The 25,002-nt window shown below is 35.3% G+C and overlaps 1 protein-coding gene across 1 annotated transcript in view; it reads right to left on the bottom strand.

The window, feature by feature from the left end:
- Positions 1-9,845: 9,845 nt before the first annotated feature.
- The window catches only part of LOC140147773 (uncharacterized), a 58,200-nt gene continuing 43,043 nt past the window's right edge, over positions 9,846-25,002 (bottom strand). The window contains 13 exon segments of the mRNA XM_072169528.1: positions 9,846-10,245; positions 10,911-11,088; positions 12,248-12,426; positions 13,531-13,704; positions 15,842-15,979; positions 16,699-16,954; positions 19,010-19,102; positions 19,882-20,039; positions 21,321-21,465; positions 21,975-22,136; positions 23,052-23,150; positions 23,152-23,241; positions 23,244-23,261. Coding sequence (XP_072025629.1) covers positions 9,938-10,245; positions 10,911-11,088; positions 12,248-12,426; positions 13,531-13,704; positions 15,842-15,979; positions 16,699-16,954; positions 19,010-19,102; positions 19,882-20,039; positions 21,321-21,465; positions 21,975-22,136; positions 23,052-23,150; positions 23,152-23,241; positions 23,244-23,261 — 1,998 coding nt within the window. The 3' untranslated portion in view covers positions 9,846-9,937.

Genomic DNA, 25,002 nt, shown 5'->3' with positions numbered 1-25,002 from the left:
GTGATGGAATTTACCCACTAGGGACATTTTCTTCTATTAATCATCACGAGAACACACAGTCACGGTTCTGCTTTAATTGAATACAATGGGAAAATAAAATAAGACAATATTACCAGATCTGAACAAACATGCACATATTATCTTTTCCAAATTCCTTCGCAGTTTTTATTTTGGTGCTGTTTATGGCGTAAACATGAAGTCGGTTCTGATTGGCTAGTTGAAACACGTCATTATGACATCAGCAACTCATTAGCCAAAGAATATGCGCAACATCATGTGACACAGTCAAGATTTTATGTAATTGGTCGGCCAGTTCGATAGATCTTTGCAAAATACTGTATGATTGCTTTGTGTGCTACATGAATGCAGTGGTGCATCAGGTGGGCCCCCAGGTGGGGGGGGGGGGTATGGTAGAGAGTAACCTCACAGATGGCTTACAGAGAGGACCAGCTGGACCTACTGGTTGGCTGATAATCAACATGTGTCATTCACATTTGTCTCTAGAAAGTCACTGTGGTGAGAAGAGTTAGTCGGAGATGATTTCGCAATTTACGGAATTTAAGCACAGCTTGTGCCTCTTGAGTACCTTACATACTTTGGAGCCTTTTTTATTTCTGAAATCTACATAGCTATGTAGTCCATAATGGAGACCTTGACTTTGACTGCGCACTAACTTTTCAATAACTTATTACACATGACCTTGATGCGATTGACAGGCAAGCTGTTTTTATTAATCATACCACTTATTTCAAAGTAATTAACATCATTATGCTATTTTTGAATTGATCTATCAGTATCAACTTCCTGCTATCAAACTCTTTATAAATGCCTCACGCACCGGAAGTCCACTCTTGCTTGACTTACCCATTTTCGGTTTATTACATCTTTTTTTTAATCACACGTTTATGTGTGTTTGATTCCATACCTATCCAGGTATTTAATCATTTACTTCTTTATACAATTATTTCTGTGTTTGTTTCCATGATTATGATAACCAATTGATATACCGACTTGTTCAATATGAGTAAGAGAGATGTTGAAGTAAGGGCAAAAAAAATTATATTGTTTGGTTGCCATTCCAAGACAAAATTTGGAGGGTCGGTAGATTGATCTTTTTTATAGGCTCTTCCTCCATTTTGAAAAAGCAAGTATTGACAAATGCTTGAACATTTTATGGTAAAATTCTGTGCATTTTTGGATTAAATTTAAATAAATACTTCTTGTTTTTAATCAAATATGCATTTTAATGAATAAAATGAGTGAATAACAAATATAAAATGTCCTTGATACTGTCAAAATTTAAGGTTTCTTTTTAAAAAAAAAGGTGATTGAAAAAAACCGAGAAAAAAAAGACCCAAAGATTTCTAATTTTTTTGATCAGTCGCAAGAGCGCAACCCACAATTTTTTGGCCTGATTGGCTAATGCCTCAGCCAGTTAAGGAGAAGCTGTCTTGAATAGTCAAGCAAGTGTGGCTTTCTTCTTGCAAGGTATTTTTACATGTTTTCAGTTCACAAAGAAAGTAGTCAACCTGCTTCAAATTTCTTTGAAAGCATGATTATCAATGTTATTTGATGTTTTACATATTACACTTAGGCATTACATTCATGTAAGCATACTCCGACTTAGCCTAGCACCAAGACAGGGCTTATACAGCTAACATAATAAAGCTGTCAAATCCCTCAATGAAGTCTTGACAACAGGCTAATTTTGTGTATGTTTACATGAACGATAGACCCGACAGGGTCTTATATCAATGATAATTTGTAGATGGGTGGGTCAAATCTTTCTTCCAACTCATTTCCAACATTTAATGCTAATTACACTTACACTCCTAAATTCTATACACACTTTTGACAGTTTTTAGGAGAATGTGATAGAGTAGTAAGCATTTTTGTATTTTAAATACCACAACAGCACTCTACTGAATGATACATTACTGAATCACAATCAAATTGAGCATAAATATCTTGATTTCAACTAATTAAAGTCAAACCCCTTATTCCGACTTCCTTTGTGCGGGTTTCTCTGTTTCAAGCAATGTAACCTTCGCAGGAATACTTTGGCACATTTTAGTTTCATGGTTTGAAGCATTTAGAAAGATATCTAATTGTCCCAATTTGAGCACTTCTTCTGCTTCTGATGCACAATTCCCACAAAATTCACTTTTTACTTCTCCAGTCAAGCATTGATAGGATGAGTGAAAAATTCCATCATTACCAGGTAAAAGAGGTTGGACTCTAACACAAAATCTTGTTAAGTGTGTATACTAAGTGGGGAAGGGAAGGCGGCAGAAGATAAGTACTGGTAGAATACATAATTACATACACATAAGAAAAAATAAAGCATACAGGTAAAAGAGGTTGGACTGTAACACAAAATCTTGTTAAGTGTGTATACTAAGTGGGGAAGGGAAGGCGGCAGAAGATAAGTACTGGTAGAATACATACACATAAGAAAAAATAAAGCATAATATATAGGCCTATTCCTTTGGTCAAATGAAATGAAAGTAAAAACTAATTATTAACAAGTGAGTTGTAAAATATAATATACCCAAGTAAAATATCATTTAGTCATTTTCTAACATCAACATTCAAAATGCCCCCTCCCACCTTGATAAAGCATATGACTGCAAATATTTCTTGGCCACAATAGTGAGCTCCTGTAAATCTGAATAATTCATGATTTAAGGGCTCGGATAGTGACGTTTGTACAGTATTTTGTGCTAAGAGCATATCAAACACACCAAATTGCATTCTGAATATGTTCTTCTGATATCACATAATTTTGATTTTTTTTTTTAAATTGGTGATATAATACAAATTTTACGGCAAATTATTAATAATTGATACTTTTGACATTTAACAATCCTCAAAGTAAACTTGACAAATCTAATGATATGTACTTAAAGTGTGTGTAGCTGGGATAAAAAGCCGATCATCTATTGAAAATTCTGACATTTCATGCATGTAAGGGCATTCTTGTGACGTATTCTGAATGCAATTTGGGGTGTCTGATATGCTCTCAGGTCCCACAAAAAATAATGTGCAAAGGTGGGTGACCGACCCCTAGCCATTGTATACAAATATCCAATACAAGATAAATCATATCAAATAGTTCTATATAATATTAATGTTATAAATAATATTGGATTCTTAGTACAATTTTTAATACATTTGAATAACATAAAAGAAGTTCACACACTAATAAAATTCACTGATTATTCCCATTACACCCTGTGTCTTGTGGAACAGGTCACATATTTCATGAGCCAATTCAATTAACATAATCACGAGTCTCATTTCTATTTGTAGAATCATGTATTACATCAACTACTAAATGCAAAATAACTGTAAATGTGGCATGGAATAAATTAAGTATTAGAGAAAAGGGTTTTAAACACAAAATTCCATTTCAGGTAAATTTGCTTAATTTTCTAGGGTCCCACACACTAAATAGGCACATCATGGTGATGAATATAATATTATGTTGAAACCTGAATTTAAAATAAACCTTGGTACAATTTTTGCATATGATCGATAGCAATAGGTTTTCTAAACATTGGTTTGCTTCAAGTTCGGTAGTGACCTCAATGTTTTTCCGTGGGTGTGCCGATAAACCACCCTTATATATGTGCGTGTACGCTCTGCGTGGTTAACATTACGTGTGTGATTTGATTTGGCGACCAGTGAAATATGCACATACATCACTTCCGAACTTGAGAAGAACCAAAGCAAATGTCTGAGGAGGAAAGGCACTGGGAGGTAACTAGAGTTGGGCGACTATCACTTTTTTCCTAGTCGACAGCAAATAGTCGCGACTACGACTATAGTCGCGACTATCTGTGGTTAAAATTGGACTGAAAAATCGGGTGAAAGATTGGTGGCAATTTAGTATTTATAATGCATGATTACAGGACCCGTGATTGCCGGGCATCGCATCACAGTTTGCTACACAAACCAGCACTGTTGCGATACATAAATTGCTACACTGTATCGCACGCGTTTGCGATGCAAATATTTGACTGTAAAATGCTGTAATATAGGCCTAACTTTTCTGTTCAATTAAATTCACTTGCCACTTTCCAGCAACAGCACAAGAAACTTCATATAATTTCTCAAACCTTCAATATTCCAATAGCGATCTTCGTTCGCTTCCATGTTTTGCTGTGCATGAAAATATGTAAACATGCCGGTACGGCAGTGCATATTTTCCATGGTATGCTCATGAACGTGTTGCATCGTGCATGTACGATTAACTTTCACCTCCGACCCACGCCACCTGACCTCATCTAGACTACTGCATTTGTCGCTACAGGGGTGGCATTGCAACATTACGACTGTTTGTCAGCTAATTTGTTTATTTTCCTGTTGCTTTCTAAATATTCTGTTACCACAATAAGCATAGCTTTTTGAAATTACGTGAAAAGTACTTATAATCTAATAATATTTTCCTAAATTTTCCCTTTTGGAAAACACTTCTCAGAAGTTCTCGCTGTTTCTTTCCAAAGTTAAAATAATCTCATACATTGTACCTTCAGTAGTTGGTACAAACACCCAACCTGGGTCTGTACATGCACGCTATGACGCTGCTACACCTGTTATCGCTGCATAAATTATAATCATAATGAGATGTTCGACAGTTCTACATGTAAGTAATTTGAGTTTTTTGACGGCTTTTATCTTGTGGGAAAGTAGTTCGACAACAAGTCAATAACACCAATTTAATGATGATTTATGGACTTTATGATTACTTGTTGGTTAGTGTTACTATTGGTAAGACAATGACTAACATTTTTCACATTTTTCGCAGTTTATATGTTAGTATTTGGTTGGTTTTGGTGCGAATAACTGGCACTTTTAAAGGAATTTTTTAACACAAAAATATACTTGCATTAGTCGACTTTTGGTTTTCAATAGTCGTAGTCGCGACTATCAGTAATAGTCGCGACTAACGACTATTGGCGACTTAGTCGCCCAACTCTAGAGGTAACCACACTTATCCATATCCCAGTCTAGAATGATCTCCACAGACTACAGCAACAAATCCAGATCCAAACAGTCATGTCACAAATTAAAGTAAAAATAGTAAAAACCCATGGCTGTAAAATTTTTAGTTTCCCAGAAATGCATGCCAAATTTCTCACAATCTCTGAAATATAATTTAATTTTATCTTTTTCCCAACAAATGCTGAGATTTTGTAAGAAAACAATAGAAAATAACTTTCTAAAAATGTTTCTGAAAGAGCCCTAATTTTGCAATTGTATAGCTAGACTCCCAGGGTTATAAGCATTCACAAATAGCAATTTGGCTTATGACTTTCAAATTTTGTACTTATGTTCTACTTAAGACTGTTTGGATCAGATTCAGATTAGGTAAGAATAACAAATTGTGACCATCCACCACGAAGTGGTAGTAAAGTCGGCCCTAGGTCATTTTCTGTTTATTGCAGATTTTGAACGAGTGCACATGCAGCTTTAAAATGACACCTCAACCAGCTTCATCGGTCATCTGGAAGTGAAGTTATGGTTCATCAAAGGTCAAATTCCTAATATATTTTACATAGAAATCCATACTGTTTTTGATTGTATCTCAAAATGGAAAATGCCGACTTTACGACCAGTTTGTGGTGGATGGGCACAATTGTCCTCTCACCCAATTAGAAACATTTACAAACACAGAACTATAATTTGAGCCATAGATAAAAACACTAGTTTGCATCCAACGTCACCTGCCAATCAGAAACTATTGTTTATGTCTTGTCATGATATGATCGAGTTTCTGAACGTGGCGGTAAAACAACTTGTCTTTTTGTTAATTTTGTACCGTAATATACAAACCGTTTAAAAAATTTGTGTCTTGGTAATACTAGGAAACTTCCGGAAGATACCATGTCAACAATGCCCAGAAAAATTGCATTTTGTCTTATAAAAAAAAATTTCGCCATTTTCTGCGATTCCTTTTCTCCAAACTGGGTACCAAATAAACCTTCCTTTTACATGATACTAACCACGCTACTAACAAATCGAGGGTCATTGGGAGTTTGATTGACAGTGACGTCAGCCGCAAAGTAGTCTTTTTTACTTCAGTCTTGGATTATAGATAATTTTTATCGACCAATTGACAAAAAACAAATCAAAAATGTAATAACTTCAGGAATGTTATTGGCAGGAGAGGCAGAATTCAACTCAGTACCTGCTGATTCCAACTTACATGTATTTGTATGATGAGAGCATCACAAATCCTTGCATTTGGTTAATATGTTTCAACTACATGGAAACTTATTTTTGATGGGAAAGGACACATTTTTGGTGCATAAAATCATCTACCCATTTTACACTCCAAATTGTCCTGTAAAATTGAAACTCAAATAAAAAATATTACCTGATCAATTGATCTCAGAATGCAAAAGCATGCTTGATCCCAAATCATCATTTGGTCTAATTATTTTAGGTACGGTACTGAACTATTTCAATACCATTGAGAAGATGAATACAACTCTGGTCCCACATTGTTTCATATATATCACAGCACACATTTACTAACACTCAAGGTTACATAGTTGCACACACAATGAGGCACACATTTTGTGCCACACACTAAAGATGTAGGACTGCCTGCTTCATACAAAGTTACGTAATCATATTATTATTATTAACACATGACATGATCGTCCACATGTCAACGACATGTCGACATGATTGTCCACATGTCAACATGATTGTCCACATGTTGACAGAGAGGTTTGGATTGCAAACCTACTCAAATAGCATCTATTGATATCATTATTATTACATCCATAATCCTTCGCTTTGCTCAACTGGCATATATTGTGCTTAAGTGCTTCAACATCTTCTGAACATTGAAGCTAAATTAAGATACCTGTTAACCCTATGCTAACTACCTGCTGATTGGCCAAAATGAACATTGTGTCCAATTTTGAACCAATCAGGGAGGGTATTAATAAGATCATCTGCAAATGCAAGTTTGACCATAAATAGTTTAATGCCTAGTCATAATTGGTAATTGAAATGAGCATTTCAAGTTATCAACCAATCAGAAATGCTGTTAGATGCCCAGTAGTGTCCACAGGGTTAAGTAACAAGGGCATCTACTCTCATAAGTACTGACTCAGTCAGTACTTCATAACAAGGTGTTTAGACAGGGTTTGTACCACTCACATCAAGGTATATCAAGAAGCACCAAGTACCGTTTGTTGAAAACTTAAATAGATATTTAAGAACATGACCATTTCTATGGTCCATATTCTCTTTTAAAATAATGATATATATTCATGATGAACTAAAAGAAAACATTTCTTCACAAGTGTTGAGCTACCATTCTCACTAAGTTATACCATTTCTTTAAAAAAGTCATTCATTTCAAAACATCCTATATATAAATTTCAATTAAATATTGATGGTGCACCATCTCTATATATCACCCTGTATATCATTAAACTGACTACAAAATTTTACTATTCATATCCATTTATACAATACACAGTTGTTTACCAAATAGAGTTTATATATTATGATACATTATATACATTTCGTCGTCTGCATCAAATACTGTCATATCTCAAAAAGCTGCCTTGTGTGATTTTTATTATCATTGTTGTATTTTATACTGCATTTAATATACCAGCATTCTTCTTTCTTTCACGAATGGACAGAGCATTGTAATATTGTGATAATACCTCAATTATTATATAAATAGTTAATTTTACAGTATATCTCATCGCAATTAGATGGCAATGATAAGAAATTCATAAAAGGCAGCCTTTTGTGATATGACAGTATGTGAAGCAGACGAAGATATAGAATACAAAAATTGCATCTTGCCTAAAAAGCAAGAAAAAATATAGGCACTTTCAATCAAATAAGTACATAAGTTGTAAAATTTGGTACTACACACAAATATCTGGTGACATGATTTACATTAATGTTATGATTAGGCCTTGATTGGATCCTGAGAGTATACTATATCCTTCCTGATTTGAATTTGAAAAAGGGTCTTCCAATTGGATCTAAAATATAATCCGCTGTACTTGTTTCAACTTACAGCGTGAGTGGCAACATTTGTTTGTTGTTACTGCACACATCAACAAAGTCACACATTATGCTGTGCTCAACTGCAAGTCCAACATTATAATATCAATCCACATTTCTTGTGGGTTTTTTCGTTTTGCAAACAAATTTTCATATTCCTGGATTTTGTGCAAGCCTTATGTCATAGCTACCTTAGAATTTCAATTCCTTGATTTCAGTCTTTCAAAGGTCTTATGTTTTTCGTACGGTAAATAAACTGTTTATTTAGATAGGCTAGCTTGGTCACACTAATCATACCCACCCTTAACTCTCTTCAATGAATAAGAGGCAGATATGATTAGTTTCGCAGTAAGCAGATATGATTTGGTTTTGGTTTTTCATTAATATACTAAAATAAGAGTCCCAACTACATTCACAAAAATCCACAAAAGCTTGCACCTCTTACACCTCTGCAGTGTACATTATAATAACCTTCAGAACCTTCAGAATGCTTATCCTGCACGAAAACGCCTGGTGTGGCTATATAAACATGCAGCGTTAATACACAACACCCCTTCACAAAAGCTTGTACCCCTTACAGCTCTAACCCTTTCAGTCTCAAATTCAAATCAGAAAGACTATTATAACCTCCTACTGAGTGAAACATATCTTGGATTAAAAAAAACTATGGTTATAAAGCTGGTTAAAATACAACACCTAAAAAAAGCAATCTCTTATTTTATCCTATTTTTCTCACTAATTCTGTTGCACACAAGTGAGATATTTTAGCACACACTTCTTTGTTTTTTAAATAAGGTCAAAATTTGTTGTTGTATTGGAGTAACGGGCCATCACAAAATAGGGCAGGGAGGGCAGGGTTTCCCCTCCCCTTTTCCAATTTTGTTTGGCCTAAGGGCACAACATAATGAAATAGCAATATATCTGCTTGCTATTGTAGCTGCATTTTCACTTCAACCATAATAATATAAGAATAATTTTTTTAGACAATCAAATTTGTTTTCCAATAATCTCATTGGCTGATCTATCAAATTGATCAATTATAGCAGGCTTTGCCATTTGAGGAGAGCTAGAGCGATTGCTCCCCATCACTCCCCTCAAATAAAGCTGAGAAGAGCTTTTTATTGCTCACATACCTTTGGTATAACAATAATAACCACAAATATCAGTAGTGTTAAAATGCTCTCCTAGCATGCCTAGTGGTCTCCTGTAGCACTCAAGGAGAGCGATTAAAAGCTACCCTGCAAATTTCAAACGGCAAAGCCTGTTATAGGATAATTATTTCCATCCCCTATAATCGTTTATTTCAGTTCAGACACTTCATATTCATTCCAAAATTAAGAATTAATACCACTTAATCAAATAAAAATATATATTGTTGGGTGAACAAAAAAAAATAGTCGTCTCAGAGCTTACAAAGATTTTTAATGTCAATGTAGAATCCCCCACTCAAAATGTTTTTGAAACTTTCATCAAAACTTACATTCTTCTTTATACATATAATGAAATTATTTCACTAATTTAATGTGTTAATCCACAATTCTTCTAACAAATACTTTTAAAATATATTTGTACACAAATTTTGTATTAAAAAAATGAGAACAAATTATATTGGTCAATTTCTCTAAGACAAATACGCACTACAAAAGGAACATGCCTGACAGCTCTGAGACATTCTATTATTCTTTAGGGACGAAATCAAAACTTGACCGGCGGTTGATCACCGGTTCCATCCGGTTGCTATTGTTCTAAACAATGGTAACCGGACGGAACAGAGTTTTGATTTCATCCCTTACACCTAATCACTATTTAATATGATGAACATGGGACTATTCCCACACTCACTAAAAGGATACCGCATTCTTGTGATTAAGTCCCGAATACACCTGCGTCAAAGTATCGTACACACGGCACATTTGGTGACTGCAGCACGTGGAGCTATTCTCGCATCTCCGCCGGCGCCATTCTCGCCACTCTCTTGTCCCGGGGAACCGCCGCGAGAATTCTGCGACCTTGTTGCGCTGGATGGCGCTGTTGAGTTGGATTCCGATGGTGATTTACCAGCTTGGTTGCTGATATTGGTTCTCAACACATGCTTGGGTGTGATAGGGCTGATGTGTTGTCTAATCTTGGACACTATATCTTGGTATTTTTTCTGGATGTCTGCATTTTTCCCGGAACCACCATGGCCTCCCACACCTGAGAATAAAATCATATTTCATGACTAGTATTTTTAAAGCCTCTTCTTCATGTACATTTCTTCATATCAAGATTCAAGAAACTTATGCAAATTTATCTGATTTCAACATAAATTCATACACCCCTATATGGAAGATATGACCTTAACCCTAACCCTACCCATGGTTTTTTGCTATCGGAAGTTACAGAACAAACAAAAAACAAAGAAATCACCTGGCACCCACAGAATTCGAACCTCTGACCCCTCGCATGCCACACACAGGATCACCAACCTGTACCCAAAGCGGTTTCGCTGGCCCGGCAGCAGCGGTTTCGCTGGCCCGGCCAGCGATTCCCCAAGTATATGACTTAAGCTGATTGCGTCATCGCATCAAGTGATATCCATGCAGGCACAGTGCTTTTCATAGTGAGCTTTAGTGAGATTCAGTTCGGTTAGGGTTAGTCCAGAGGTTCTCAACTATATTTGCTTGCGGGCCATGGATGGCCAAAATCATTTCAAAGATTTGTGTTTGAGCGCCAAATACACCTTGGTTTGCTATGTTTACTGTACATTTCAGAGCTGTTCAAGGGCCAACCACACTGATCGGCAGGCTGGATATGGCCCCTGACCCCTAAAAGTAATGTTAAGCATCATAAGTTCATGCTCAGATCAAATAGCTACTTACCATGCATATCTACATATATAAGAGTTGACATGATAAGACCCATTCCTCCTGGTGGTGGCCATGGTACACTGTTGAATACTATAGGAATGATGGGTTTCTTCAGTAGGTCTGCTAGGTTGATCTCCCTATTGCAGCACTCTGATGTGATATACTTAGGAGTCACGCATGCTAATACCACCTGCAAAGGAGGATATACACACATCAGTTATTATTTGACACAAAGTTATGATTGGCGGCCAAAATGCTATAGATTGATATCATTGCCTCTTAACTCCATTGACTATCATATTTCTGATGGTAGTCTCACAAAAAACACTTAGTACAGTGGCTCAGCAGTTATAGTGGGTTGTGAGTCAAATTGCAGCCAACGTGTTAGAAGTTAATCCAGTTTGCTTCACTTCACCCAGATGTAAATGGGTACATGCTGGGAAGGTAACATACTTGTTGCGTGTGAGAAATAGCACATCCCCTACAGCAAAATTGTACACAGAGAAGTCTGGCTGCTTTCAAATACAGATGGACAATCTGTATAAACCATTTAAGTACCCTTCAAAGATCCGTCATGGATCCGTCAGAAAGTGGGCATCACAGAGAAACAAGGTCTGCTCAGTCAGCTGAAGAAAAGAAAGATATCCCTGTATGGTCATTGGAAGCGGCGTCCAGATAGCATTGTTCAGATAACGATAGAAGGAGAAGTAGAAGGAAAAGCCAGGCCTGGTCAAAGGAAAACAGGATGGATTGATAACATCAGAATGTAGACTAATGGTGGAATGGCTGTGGCAAGAGAATAGAATGCCGACGGTTCTATGAGGACTATGGCAACGCAGCAGCAGCAAAGGCATAGCTCTGAGGCATTTTTAGCTATGATCAGATCATTAGATATACCAAAGCAACTTATTTGGACAGTTTCCAAGCTACCTGAGTTTATTAAGCATAGCTATTACACAATATCATACCCTCACACATGAATGACAATATCCTATGCTCAATCGGGCAAACGACTTTACATATCGTCTGCAAAGTGCAACACTATCCTAAGTGCAGTAGAATGCAATAGCTGCCATTTGCAATATTTCAATAAAGGTACTTACTTTTATCCAATAACACTAGAAAACACCCAACTACATGTAAAGGTGATATCTTGGGTTAGCTTAGTGACCATCAGGGAAGTATACAGAACATCAACACTTTATACAATGAGCATGATGAGGGGATTGTGCTGCAAAAAATAGGTGTTTTACAAAAGGCAGCTATTGTATTCTACTGCACTTACGATAGTGTTGCACTCTGCCGACGATATATGAACACAAAATGATGACACATTGACCATCACATACCTTAGCACTCCTGATGCCTTCATATATCTTGGAGTAGAGTGAATCACCTCCGCCCATTTGTCCTATATCCATCCAGCAGGGGAAGCCTGCCCTCTCTAGATAGTCTCGAAGAATTTTGACATCATCTTGAATTCCCCAATTATAACTTATGAACACTGAAGGAGGCGCAAGATCAGACTCTGTGAAGGATAAATGTCAAATAAGTGGTTATTAATTTATCTCCAAAGTTTTGAATATAAATGGGCCAGTATGATAGCCTTACAATTCAAAGTGGTACCATAAAGCATTTCTTTCACTGGATTGATTAAACTATCCTCATATCAATACCCAGGGGGGTACTCAAGTTTGATTTTGAATTTCCCAAATTTTTTTGGAAAATTTCGCCATTTTGGCCATTTTTCGAAAAAATTGAAAGCTTAGAAAAAGGGGTCATTGATATACCAAAAGGTCGAAAATGCTACCCATATTAGCGGCACCTCCCCGTATGGTCATTTGTACTAAGTACCCCCCTGGGATCAATACATTAATGACAGTATCCCACAGTTGTTTGATGTGGGCATGTATTGAATTTTCTAAAAAAATAATGTTCAATCCTAGACCTAGACAATAACAACAGCTTTCGCACACTAATATATGCATATATTTTTAGCTATCTTTACCATAGATTTTTGTTTCTTTAACAACTTATTGATCCTTTTCTGCTTTGAAAGGAAGACTTATTCACAAGAAAATTTAAAACAAAGGGGTGTCATGAGAAGATTAAAAACAAAGGGGTGAATAAACCCTTTGTTCACCATTGAGAGATTTACCGCAGTTATCTGAATGCCAACCAAGATGATTGTGACCTGCTCTGACAAAACCAGGAACAAGTTGCATTTTTGACATTTCATGATTTGAATAAAAATGTAGGCACTAGACAATAAGTTTTAAAATGATAACAAAATTATATAAATAGCATCAATACTTTTCATGATATGGGTAATTTTGCAAACGATGCCTTGATATTACCAAATTGCTATTCTGAGTAATGTGCCAATTAGTTTCCTGCCTTTCACAGGATCGAATAGGGATTATCATAGTTCAACTGTTATTTATTGATTTAAATAAACCTCTTCTTAATAATCTTCACACAGTCAAATACCATGAAATCAAGACTTTCTGGCTTTTTATGGGAATGTCATCTTTAAAGGCTTGTAACTCAAAATCATGTCTGGCGACTTGTTTCGGGTTTTGTTGGAGCTGGTCACAATTGTACTCTTCAATATTCACGGTGAATGACCCACCTTGTCCCTTCTGTATCACATCTACGACATCATCACGCAGCATCTGTTCTAGATAAGACACCAACATCTCAATGGACAAAGCTGTATTGCCGCTACTTTTGATCCAATCTAGAATCAGTTCAAGAGCTGGGTTCATCTCATCCATAAATACCTGCATTTTCTTCTTCTTGTAACCTAAAGGGTAAAAAATGCAATTACATCAAATCACAAAGTGTAAAGTGGCAAATTATGCTTTCATTGCTTGGTTTAAGCAAATGTTGACTTATGTGAGCAGTGGATACAATATTAACATGTGTGGTGATATGTGACGTGTCATGTCAAAAACAGACACTTTTGGGCAGGTTATCAATTTTGTGGTTTTTACATATCTTAAATATAGAGATATTTTGCTCCACAATGTTTTCCCCAATGAAATCGGACATTCCTAACCGAAGATATTGAATTCGTAAGTTAAGGTATTATAAAATTGGAAATTGAGATATCGGCCTTTAAAAATATTATTGACAATGTTGAGAGTAGGAATTATCTTGAAAAATGTCTCAAAAAATACAAGATACCAGTTATATTCTAGTCTGAAACTATCAGACAATATTTTAAACATTAATAACATCACAAATTTGCAACAAACCCAAATTGTGAACAAATCACCCCAGGCAGATTTTTGGCTATTTCTCCATTTACGATCCTGCCCAAAAATGTCTGCTTTCGATATGCCACATCACATATGTTTGAATTTGTTTCCCTTTGTGTTCAATAAAAGATGTTTTAGTCATTTCTATAACATGCAAATGATTTGAAGACGTATTTGGTAGGCTACCAATTGGTTAATAGTAGGGATGCCCACTCTCAATACAGTTTCCACTAGAACGATTTTTCATTTACTGTGTGCGTGCACTCACACACGTATTGTCTATGGAAAAACTGATCGATACAAGAAATCCCAGGCATGTTAAATGGCGTACATACTTGTTTTAATCCAAATGTAGGCCTATATCAGGGTGTTTCAAGAAATTCCCGATTCCACCAGAAAACATTCACCAAACTTTTTCCTGTTTGGTCAGTAAATAGAGAGGACCTTCCTGCATGAAGAGATCAACTTTTTTTAATGAAAAATTTAATGAGATGAGAACTACAACAGGTTGAAGTGACACCATTCCGTGCATCAGGTGTTCAAACGCAATTATCTCCGAATTTGGAGTGAATCAGACAAGCAAACTTACATACTCATAAAATTTAACTATTTATGAAGACAAAATGTGTAGGATGTTAAGAAATTTAAGAATGTTTAAGCCTACCATGCCCATTTCAAATCATGCACTTCCCGTGCACTTCTCACTACCATGTCCATTTCATAGGGAGTATAAAAACCGGGGACCATCATGGCTTCCATGCACACAGTGTATTGCTCAATGTAGTAAAGATAACCTTTGAGTTGGAGCAAATTTCTCAAAATTGGTAGTGATTAATGTTACCAAACTTATGCCATGATGAAATATAATAATTTTGAAGATAAAATGTGCTGACCTTAAAAGATTGAACAATGTTTAAGACTACCGCTTTTCATTTGAAATAATGCACTTATTGTTCATCTCCTCTATGGAGATATTTTCCATATGCCATCTATGATCATGCTTGAGGTTTCAACAAACAAACCATGGGTTTTGAGGTCTTATAGTTTTTGTTGTATGTCAACAAAATCGATTAAATTTTCAGGATGATCTTATTTTCATGTTGTTATAAGCAAATATAATGTTCCAGATAAGATAGTTAATAAATACATTAAGAAAAAGTACCTTAAAGTTGCACTTTCTGTTAGTATTCCTTTTTGGACTTTAACTTTTTAACATGTTCTAGCAGCCCTATATAAAACCGTGACACTCGAAAGGCCATATCTCTGGAATGAAACGTCCGATTAAGATTATTTAAACGCCAAAATGTTTCTTTCATCAATTCCCATCCAATAAGTTAGGTCTGAATCAATTTAAAAGTACTTCAATTTTTAGTGGACATGCCTATTAATAGCTGCTGCAAGATTTTGGTATAATAGGAAACGTTACTTGTCTCATAAAAAAAAATCAAAAGACTATTATACTTGGAAAATACATCTCCTGTAACAAATGAGAGTTATCAAATAACCAATATAATGAAGTCTGACAAGAAGAAATTAACCGGAAAACAAATGACACACATTATAGGTAAATATAGAAATTCTGCTTCCTTTGTTAATGGAATTTGTCTGTAATTGATGTCATAAAATAAAATCATTCTGTAGGTTTATTTTGTTGATATCAGAGAGACACTAGTTTTTTACCTAGTTTATTTGCCAAGCTAACCCAGTCAGCACCATCACAACCACAGTTAAGTAGCTTGGCGGCACATTTGACCCAGGGTGGAATGTCCTCTTCAGCCACTTTCTCATTGGCTGCTGTAAATGTGATTGGTAAAGGCACTGTTCAAAGAAAAACAAAATACACAAATATTATGAGCATCTTGTTACATTTGATTGATGGTAAAACAAAACTGACATTTTTATGAAAACTGGCATCTGTAAATTTTAAGTAGAATTGTGTCAGTTTGTTACATTTTTAAGGTCCCTCTGTTATTAACACATGATCATAAAATAATTCATTATACAATGCACACATTTAAGAACATGATGAAGGCATGTTAAGGTTTAAGATTAGATTAAAGTAAGGGTTATTTTGTTGGGTTATAATTAGGAAGTTTGCATTCAAAATAAAAAATTTTACTGTTGAGACAAGAACTTATCACCATGGTTCAAAATAAGATTTGTGGTTGAATCTTGTTATTCAAAAATTTTCTCAAAAGATAACTTGATATTGATGATGGGGCCCGGGGGATGGGACATGTGTCAATTTAAGGTTAATCGACTTCTTAATGGGTTTTTATTTATTGATGAACAATAAATTGAAGGGATGCATATACATGAAGTACACCAAAATCAAACAAAGAGTATAAATAAAAACACATGAAAAAGTACAAAAACATGCCAAACAGACTAAAGAAGGAAAAGGAAATAGCAGGGAAAATACACAAATACTGGTTAAATGAGGTGAGATTGGACGGCCAAATTAAAGGCCTGAAGAAGTGGACTTGACGATGGCTATAAAGAGTCTGGCGGCATAAAAGGTGTATAATTGATCGTACCTGTAATCGGTTTCTCTGTCGGAAACCATTTGCGGAATACGTTAGTGCGTACTCGTCTGTGTTCACACATTACAATGTTCTCGTTAAGGCACTCATCAAGGTTAAGGAAGTGGATACAGGTGTCCTGTTTGCAGGCTTCTTCCTGGTGATGCTTACAGCGACGCCCACATATACATTGTACTGAGAACTCAAATTGAATTCGCTTCATCCACATCTTACGTAGATCCATTAGGGTACTATCTATAAAATGTCGAACCTATCAATACAAAAGGGTTAAATATAAGTATTCATAATACTGGCCACTCTCTATTGTAATGCGCAAGCCAAATGAAAAACGTTTTTCAGTACTGTCAGAATAAACATAATGCGTGGATACTGTTTTTTTTTATATCCTAGTGTGAAACTTATGCATGAAATTTAGTCTTTTAGTGTAACATTTTTGATTTTGACAGGCCTACACTTGGCCCGTGAGCAGGGTTGTAGATCCAGTGCTGCCCACCCGGAACTGAAGCTGAAACGTTTTTTTTTCAAACATTTTTTAATAAGTGATTTTTAATCATAAGAAGAGCAAACTAAATTTTTAGGGGGTGATACACCTGGAGCTTATTCCCTGATCACTCGCATTCACCAAAGAGATTGTGCCTCAAGTCAGCGCTCTAATTGGAGCCTGGCATTCAACTTGGGCTAGCCACAACCCTGCCAGTGTGCATTTTTGGGGGTCAACTTTTTAGCTTATAGTGCCAAATCCTGCCATTACCAAGGATTTATTTGCGTACATAGTATAGTATAGTATATTTTATTCACACACAAATCATGGCCCTCAGGCCAAATTACAAGTGGTTTACAATATTAAAAACAATTAAACATTAAAAAATACAGTATCAATATTAACAAGGAAAAATACAGCAACTGCTGTTGATAGAAAATAAAATATTGCATTTATTCAAGACATCATTCAAAAACATAAATATACACCATTAAAAGGCTAAAATTGGCTCAATAATATCACGATTTAAAAAGTCAGAGTATGCAAAACAGTTCCGGGCATTTATTTATTCAATAAATTGATAAAGTATGGAATAGCACTGTTTTTGAAACGATCGGTCCTTGCATAAAGTGGACGGATAGTTGATGTATCGTAGAAATTGCATTAGAAACTAGTTTGTCACTTTCACATATGGACAGATAAATTCCTATAATAATGAAGTATTTCATAATAAAAATGTACCATGAGATAATTCAAAGGTTAAAATAAAATACATCAAATTGAGTGACACAGGCCATTAAAATTTGGCATATCAATTCAAACATGTTTTTACCCTGAATGTATTTTCTAGTTTTTTCCCCCGACACATCAATAATGTGATAAAAGTATGCAATGTATGTGCCATATATGGAGTTAATTTCCATGTCCTTTTTAAAATTACATTCTGTAGTTCCCATTATCAATTTTAAAAAGTAGGACTCTCAAAACTACACCCTCATCAATCAACTTCCTCATATCCATCTTATATCATGCATCATTGCTTGTCTTGACCCACTTTTCATTTTCCATAAAAAAATTATGTAGCACACAAAAGAGGCTATACTATTTGAAATCTATACACCCTCCTGTGCAAGACATGATCTTAATCTTCCCCACAGGGAGTGTGAATTTCAATTGGGGGCACTTGAATTCTATTAGTCTTCCGTAGGAGTAGGGGGTGTATGGACTTAACTGGAATTGCACAATACAAGCTGCTGCCTTGCAATTAATCTTTTGGAAGGAATCGGAGAGATATTTTTACAGCACAGCCCATTGGGAATTTCAAGCTTTACATGTAAGCATTAAACCAGACATTGGTTTCAAATGGTATTTCAATTCTGTTTTTCTTTAATTTCATCACTTTTACTGACTTGGTTTTTATTTATTCAACCCATCTCAAGAAAGCTGTATGCATTGGGCCATTCCAGTTGATATCCATACACCCCCTATGGAAGACATGCCCTTAATCTTCCATACAAAAGGGTGTAGATTTTCAAATGAAGTCACCCTTTCAGGTAACCACATTTGAAATTCACCCCCTCTGTATGAGAGATTAAGGTCATATCTTCCATAGGGGGTGTATGGAATTTAAACAGAATAGCCCATTGGTTGAAACTGTTTTCTTAATGCTTTTTCTCCATTTACATCGAAAATGCATATTATCGAAACATTACTTTGTAGTTTTATTTGACATGAAATATACAACAAAAGAGAATCTAGCATTGAATGCTATAAAAGAAGAAACTATCTTAATAGAAAATATCACAATCACATAATAAGTGTTACCTTGGCAACAGCATTTGGGTTGACTGTGTCTCCTTGTATATGTTTAGTACCGTCATCTGCATCATCATACACATCCACCCTCAAAATGGTTAGCTGGTAAAGAAATTCACATGGATTACAACTATTACAAAATCAGTTCAATTTAAGCTATATATTACTTGATGAGAAGGAGAATTAGCTCTGTTTTTTTTTTATAAATATTTTTGACCAACTTCACCAAAATTGGTTGCAATTTGGGTGAAATTTTTTTACAAAATTGAGCATTTGTCAACCATTTTGTGTGAATATTTCTCAAAGTTGGTCAAAATAGAAAATAAATAAATTAGATAAATAAATAAATAAACTAGATATTTTTATCTTGTTTTTGAAAATTAATAATGCGACAATTTTACTGAAGAATGTTTTGTGATGTTGCCCTACTTGAACAAGTTTGGTCAAAAAATGTATTTTTTTGGCATTTTCTTCAAAACTGAGTATTTTTACCAAAATTTGATGTCACCGACGGATTCGTCAAGTGTTTGCCATTCCAAGCAGTTGTGAGGCCCAAAAGCTTTCATAATTCCAGGGTTAAGACCAATCTTACGCATCTGGTATTTTGATCTCATAATTGTTATTTTTTAACCAGAATTACACTCTTCCATTTAGCACAATTCTAGGGTGCACTGAATATTAATAAATAATATCACAAAAGCAATTAAAACATGATATCACCTGTATTGATGTCTTTTGAATTTAAATATAAATTTAATTTGACCCTGAGATACATTTATACTCTATACATTGAAGCATTTACAACATATACTCTTGGATTTGCGCATGATTTTTTATTGAATGCATATGATTGTAATAACACTAATGTATGTTTTTGTTACCTTGAGTCTTGCATAACGTGCAGGGGCCATCTCCAATACAAAATCATGGCTATCATCAACAAAGAATCTTGCTTGGCGATAATACAGTTTGGGTTCCCTACCACCTTGTTCCTGGCTCCATCGGACAGCTCGTGTTAAAATGCGATGAAACAGACCATCTGAAAGTATATAATTGAATTCTGTTATTACCAACAGAAAGTACACATGTGAAACAATAATCGAGACCTGTTCCCATAAACTGAGAGGAAAGTTGCAAATTTTTTATTCAGGTATAAAACAAGCACTGACATAATTTCCTGAACTGCGTCAACATTTCCTGAAAATGTGTACTTCTCTATACTTTGTATAGGGAAGCTCCAAGCAAAATTGCCTGAAGATTTAAATAACTGTTTATTTTGAGTTATGTCCAGATTAATTTTCTCTGGACCGTAAGCTTTAAGGGGGTACTACACCCTGGCCAATTTTGTGCCTATTTTTGCATTTTTCTTAAAAATTATAGTGCATTGGTGACAAGTAAGGTATGTATATTATAGGGCAAGGACTACAACTACTGCACTGAAAATTCAGCAACTCAAGGCAAGTAGTTATTGATTTATTGATCAAATATTGGTTTTCCCTCATTTTTGACTGTAACTCCACAACTATTGTCTGTGTTGAAATAAAATTTCCAGTGCAGTAGTTGTAGTCCTTGCCCCTATAATATACATATCTTACTTGTCACCAATGCGCTATAATTTTTGAGAAAAATGCAAAAATAGGCACAAAATTGGGCAGGTGTAGTACCCCTTAAAATGATACATAACTCATCAGGGTTGCTCCATAGCAACCTTTTGCTCCATCACTTGATCTTCAAAAGTCAATATTTTAATGAAAAATTCTTTTGTTTTTTATTGTTTTCTGTCAAGTACAATGAACCATATCTTCCCCGGCAAACTTTCCATGAGAACAGGTCTCAATTATTCCTGATTTGGCCCAGGATGGCATGGTATGCCCCCTATGTCAAAATGTCTTCATTTTTAAAGAGGTGTGGTCCGATCTTTCATGTTCTGTTTTCTATCTTAGATTGAGGCCTACCATTAAAACAATCTTTCAAAATTATGAGCAGCGGTTTTGACATGAGGAGCATAAACGTGCATAACAATACCCCACTTCCGGTGTGGGTGGTAACCACAAATCACCACATTTTTCTTAACACCATTTAAACGAAACATACCTTCGGCGTTAAATTTCACTGGGGTAATGAAAAAATATGAGCTTTCTTCTGATACCAAGATCTCAGTTTTGATGAATGAGGCTGTCGATCGGGTCACAGACCTTTAAAGAATGTGTATCAAATATTGTATTCTTGCTTTGTATCCAGTTCAAAACACACCCCACCCACCCCACCCATCAATGCAAATCCCATCCACCTGATGTTACACACACTCAATCTCATTTACCTGGTAGAAATCCTCCAAATGTGAGATAAAAAGTGATATACTTCTTGGCATCGGCCAGTAAGTCTTCTCTGTTGGGGCCCTCTCGTAGACGGCAAGGCACAAAGAAACTCTTGCCTGCTGACGACTGGGTGGATTTGCTCTTGCTCTGTTTGGTACAAAAATAAAAGTTGAAACTGAATCTCAGCACACAAATTCACTAACCATGAATTTTCAATGTGTGACACACATGATCATCTGCATCAATAGTAGTCATATGAAGTTGTTATGGACTTGTCACTTTGTTGACCAATGACCATTGGTGACTTTTAAATCAAATGAAGGCATTGTTTAAGGATTACCAGCAATGTGGAAAAAGAGCAATAATGTAGCACCGAAATAGTGTACCCTTTTGCTGAAGGAGCAAAGTTTAACAAACCATAACTCTGCTTCTGGATATCGTTTGAAGTCAAATGATATATCACTGAAAAGCTTATGATATATATTTTCTAAACACAGAAAAAAACAAAATTGACCAGGGGCCAAATTTACAAGTGTTTCGTGATGGACGGTGACATTTTGACCTGGCTGGCTGTGCCTTGACAAAAAACAAAAACATTATTGGAAACAATCTTTTTATATCTTTGTGAAATAAACTGATACTGAACAATATCATACCTTTTTGGGTGGAATTCGTTCACAAAGCAAGTCAAATTTCTCCATGAGTCCAATTAGAGCAGGTTTCTGTTCCATGATCTCTCTCCACATATGGTTGATTAGTTTGTCTTCAAGAATGCCCTCCTCATCTAGTTTATTCCAGGATTCAGAAAATTTGGCCCACTAATAATAAACAATCAACAAACAATATTATATATGGTTAGGTTAAACAAACAAAAGTTTAAAACCAAATCAAGGTGCAATCAACAAACAATATTATAAATGGTTAGATTAAACAAACAAAAGTTTAAAACCAAATCAAGGTGCAAGACATGTTTTTCCTTTTTTTTAAATCAATTTACTTATACTGTTTTCAAAACCAATCAAAATTAATGAATGAGATGAATTTATTTGAATTTTTCCAAGATTGGATTATCAAAATCAAAGTATTGAAATTAAACACAGAACAAACCAAATAAAAGAATTCTGTTTTGCATGTAGGTTGTATTTTAGGTTGTAATAATAATCTCAGACTTCTGCAATGTCCACATTACTGTGCCCATTCACCCATTGAGAGTCTCGAACTGGCAACATACATGAATAGAAATTGAATCAGTCTTTGTTTCTTTAAAGACTTAATTAAGAGTTAATTGATCCCATTCGGCCATTGCATGGTTCTGCCATATGCAAGGAGAGTCTCTAATGGCAATACAATTAAAGGAAGCATTATGCAACTTTACACAACATTATATGACTGGTTCAATTCTCATTCATGTATGCTGCCAGATCTAGGCTCTCCTCGCGTATGACAGAACCATGCAATGGGTGATCTGAAATCAATCTAAAAATCTAAACCTATTTTTGGCAATTAATTTCAAAACTGGAATGGCTCCCAATTTTTGTGCTACATGCCCCAGTTTGGATTAATATTAAGCAACATGTAAATTTGCTGCAGCCCCTATGAAATTGTTATTGGAAAAAGAAAGTGCTGTAATTTTATGGAATTGGGACTTGTATTTAATTTTTTGTCTTTTGACGGAAAAAGTTGTTTTTAGATTAAGTATTTTACTCTTCATTGCCAAGGTTAAGAAGCCATACCTGTTCATCAATATCATTGACGGTAATAACCTTCCTGAAGACATCAACCAACCATTGTGGTTTAAGGATGACAGTATTACGTAACGACTCATCTACCGCTACCGTTGTTGCCATAGTATATGATGACCCCCAGGTCATGGTAAAACTGTAGCATGATTTGAAGATCATCCTCAGATTTGATGCCAAGCTCAAGTTAGCTATATCTCTCACCTACATATTAGACAAAAATATGTTATTTGGTTACAGAGTATGCTGATTGCTTAATTCATTATTTGAAGTTCATTGTCAGATTTGATGCCAAGCTTGTTAGCCAAGTCTCCCACCTACATATTAGACCAAAAAATTGTTATTTGCCTCATTAATGTATTTTATAGTACCGTATTTCGTCAAATAGTCGCCCCCCTCAAATAACCACTTTTTTCAACCAAGATGTTTCAAAAATGCCAATATTTCCATGCTATCTTGTGTACCAAGTTGCCCACATGGTCGATAATAGCGTCACTTTTTGGCGAAAATCTCGACTGGAAACCCAGAAGTGAACCAGAAGTCAGTGTTTCTAGTTCATAGTTCTTCATTTTAGCGTGAGTTTTAAGTTTAACTAATGATTTTAACGGGAATTATTGTTTTAAAATTGACATTGAATAAACACCTCCTCTTGGGAAAATGCAACGCCCGGGGCGTTTATTTGACTAAATACGGTATGTTCATTAGTTAATTCATTAAGATAATGGGTTTCATGTAGCCAATTAATACAGACAAAACCTAACAATCCTGGGAAATCGTCTCCATCTATCATTCCCATAAAACTAATTTCAACAGACAAGGTCATTCTCTCACTTGCACCAATTATTGTTACTTTGTATGCAGTGACCTTTAGCGCCACACAATAAATCTCATTATTATGTGTCTGTAATGACGTCTTCCCACCTTAATCGTGTTACTAATTTAGTGACATTAACATCTAGTATTAATGAGATGATTATGACAAGAAATGTGTGGGAATTATTACAGATATGATGATTAAGAGTTAGCATTTCTACAGAAGGACAAGGGACAAATTTTTTTAAATGAGTGAAGCAGGGCTTCTCATTAAATTTGAGAAAAATTTCTCGCAAAATAAAGTAGTTTATTTATCAAACAGCATACACTAGTTTACAGTCAAAGCTATAGCCGAGGGGGCACATCCCCAAAATACCAATTGGAATAAAAATGTCCACATTGTTCTGTAAAAAAATGAAAATCTGCCCTTTCTTGAAGAAACAATTCACAAAAGGTCACCTTTCACTGTTAAAAACATTGAAATTGGCAGGTGGTGGCGGATGCGATATCGCCATTTTTGACGTCGCCATTGGATTAACACATAATCATGAAATCTTCACAAACAAATCTAAATGTGTTATGTGGTGTCGAAGCAAAATTATGTTTTTACAAAACCTTTGAGGTGAAACAAAGTACCTCACTGTAAGTATGTTGTTTTTCAATTTGTAACTGCTAACCGTCTATTTTGAATAGGGCTGGCAGCCCTGTTATTTGCGTTAGCCTTGTACGTCACGTGCCGCGTATCCTAAACTGCCTGGAAATTGGCCTTTTTTTGAAGGACAAATTCACAAAAGGTCCACTTTCTAGCCTGCAGCATCTCACCTAAAATACATCCTGGCTACAGGCCTTTTTACAATGCTTATCAAATGGCAAACCTGTTGAAACCCTCCATTTATTGTATGCATGTTGTTTACTGCTCCCCACATTGGTGTTGACAGCAGACAACAAGTTTCAATTTCTTTTTAAAAAAATCAAAATATTTCAGAATTGTAAATTTTCATAACCATATTTGGAATCGGCATGAAAAATGCATTAAAATGAGTACAAACAAGCCTAGTATTGGTGCAGTGGTTCTTACAATAGCTCTTTATATTTTGAGAAAATATCTCAAAACTTAGTAGTTTTTTATGTT

This window comes from Amphiura filiformis, chromosome 1 (genome assembly GCF_039555335.1).
Source record: "Amphiura filiformis chromosome 1, Afil_fr2py, whole genome shotgun sequence".
Classification (NCBI taxonomy): domain Eukaryota; kingdom Metazoa; phylum Echinodermata; class Ophiuroidea; order Amphilepidida; family Amphiuridae; genus Amphiura; species Amphiura filiformis.
The sequence above is the reverse complement of the archived record's forward strand: the minus strand, read 5'-3'. Positions and strand labels throughout refer to the sequence as shown.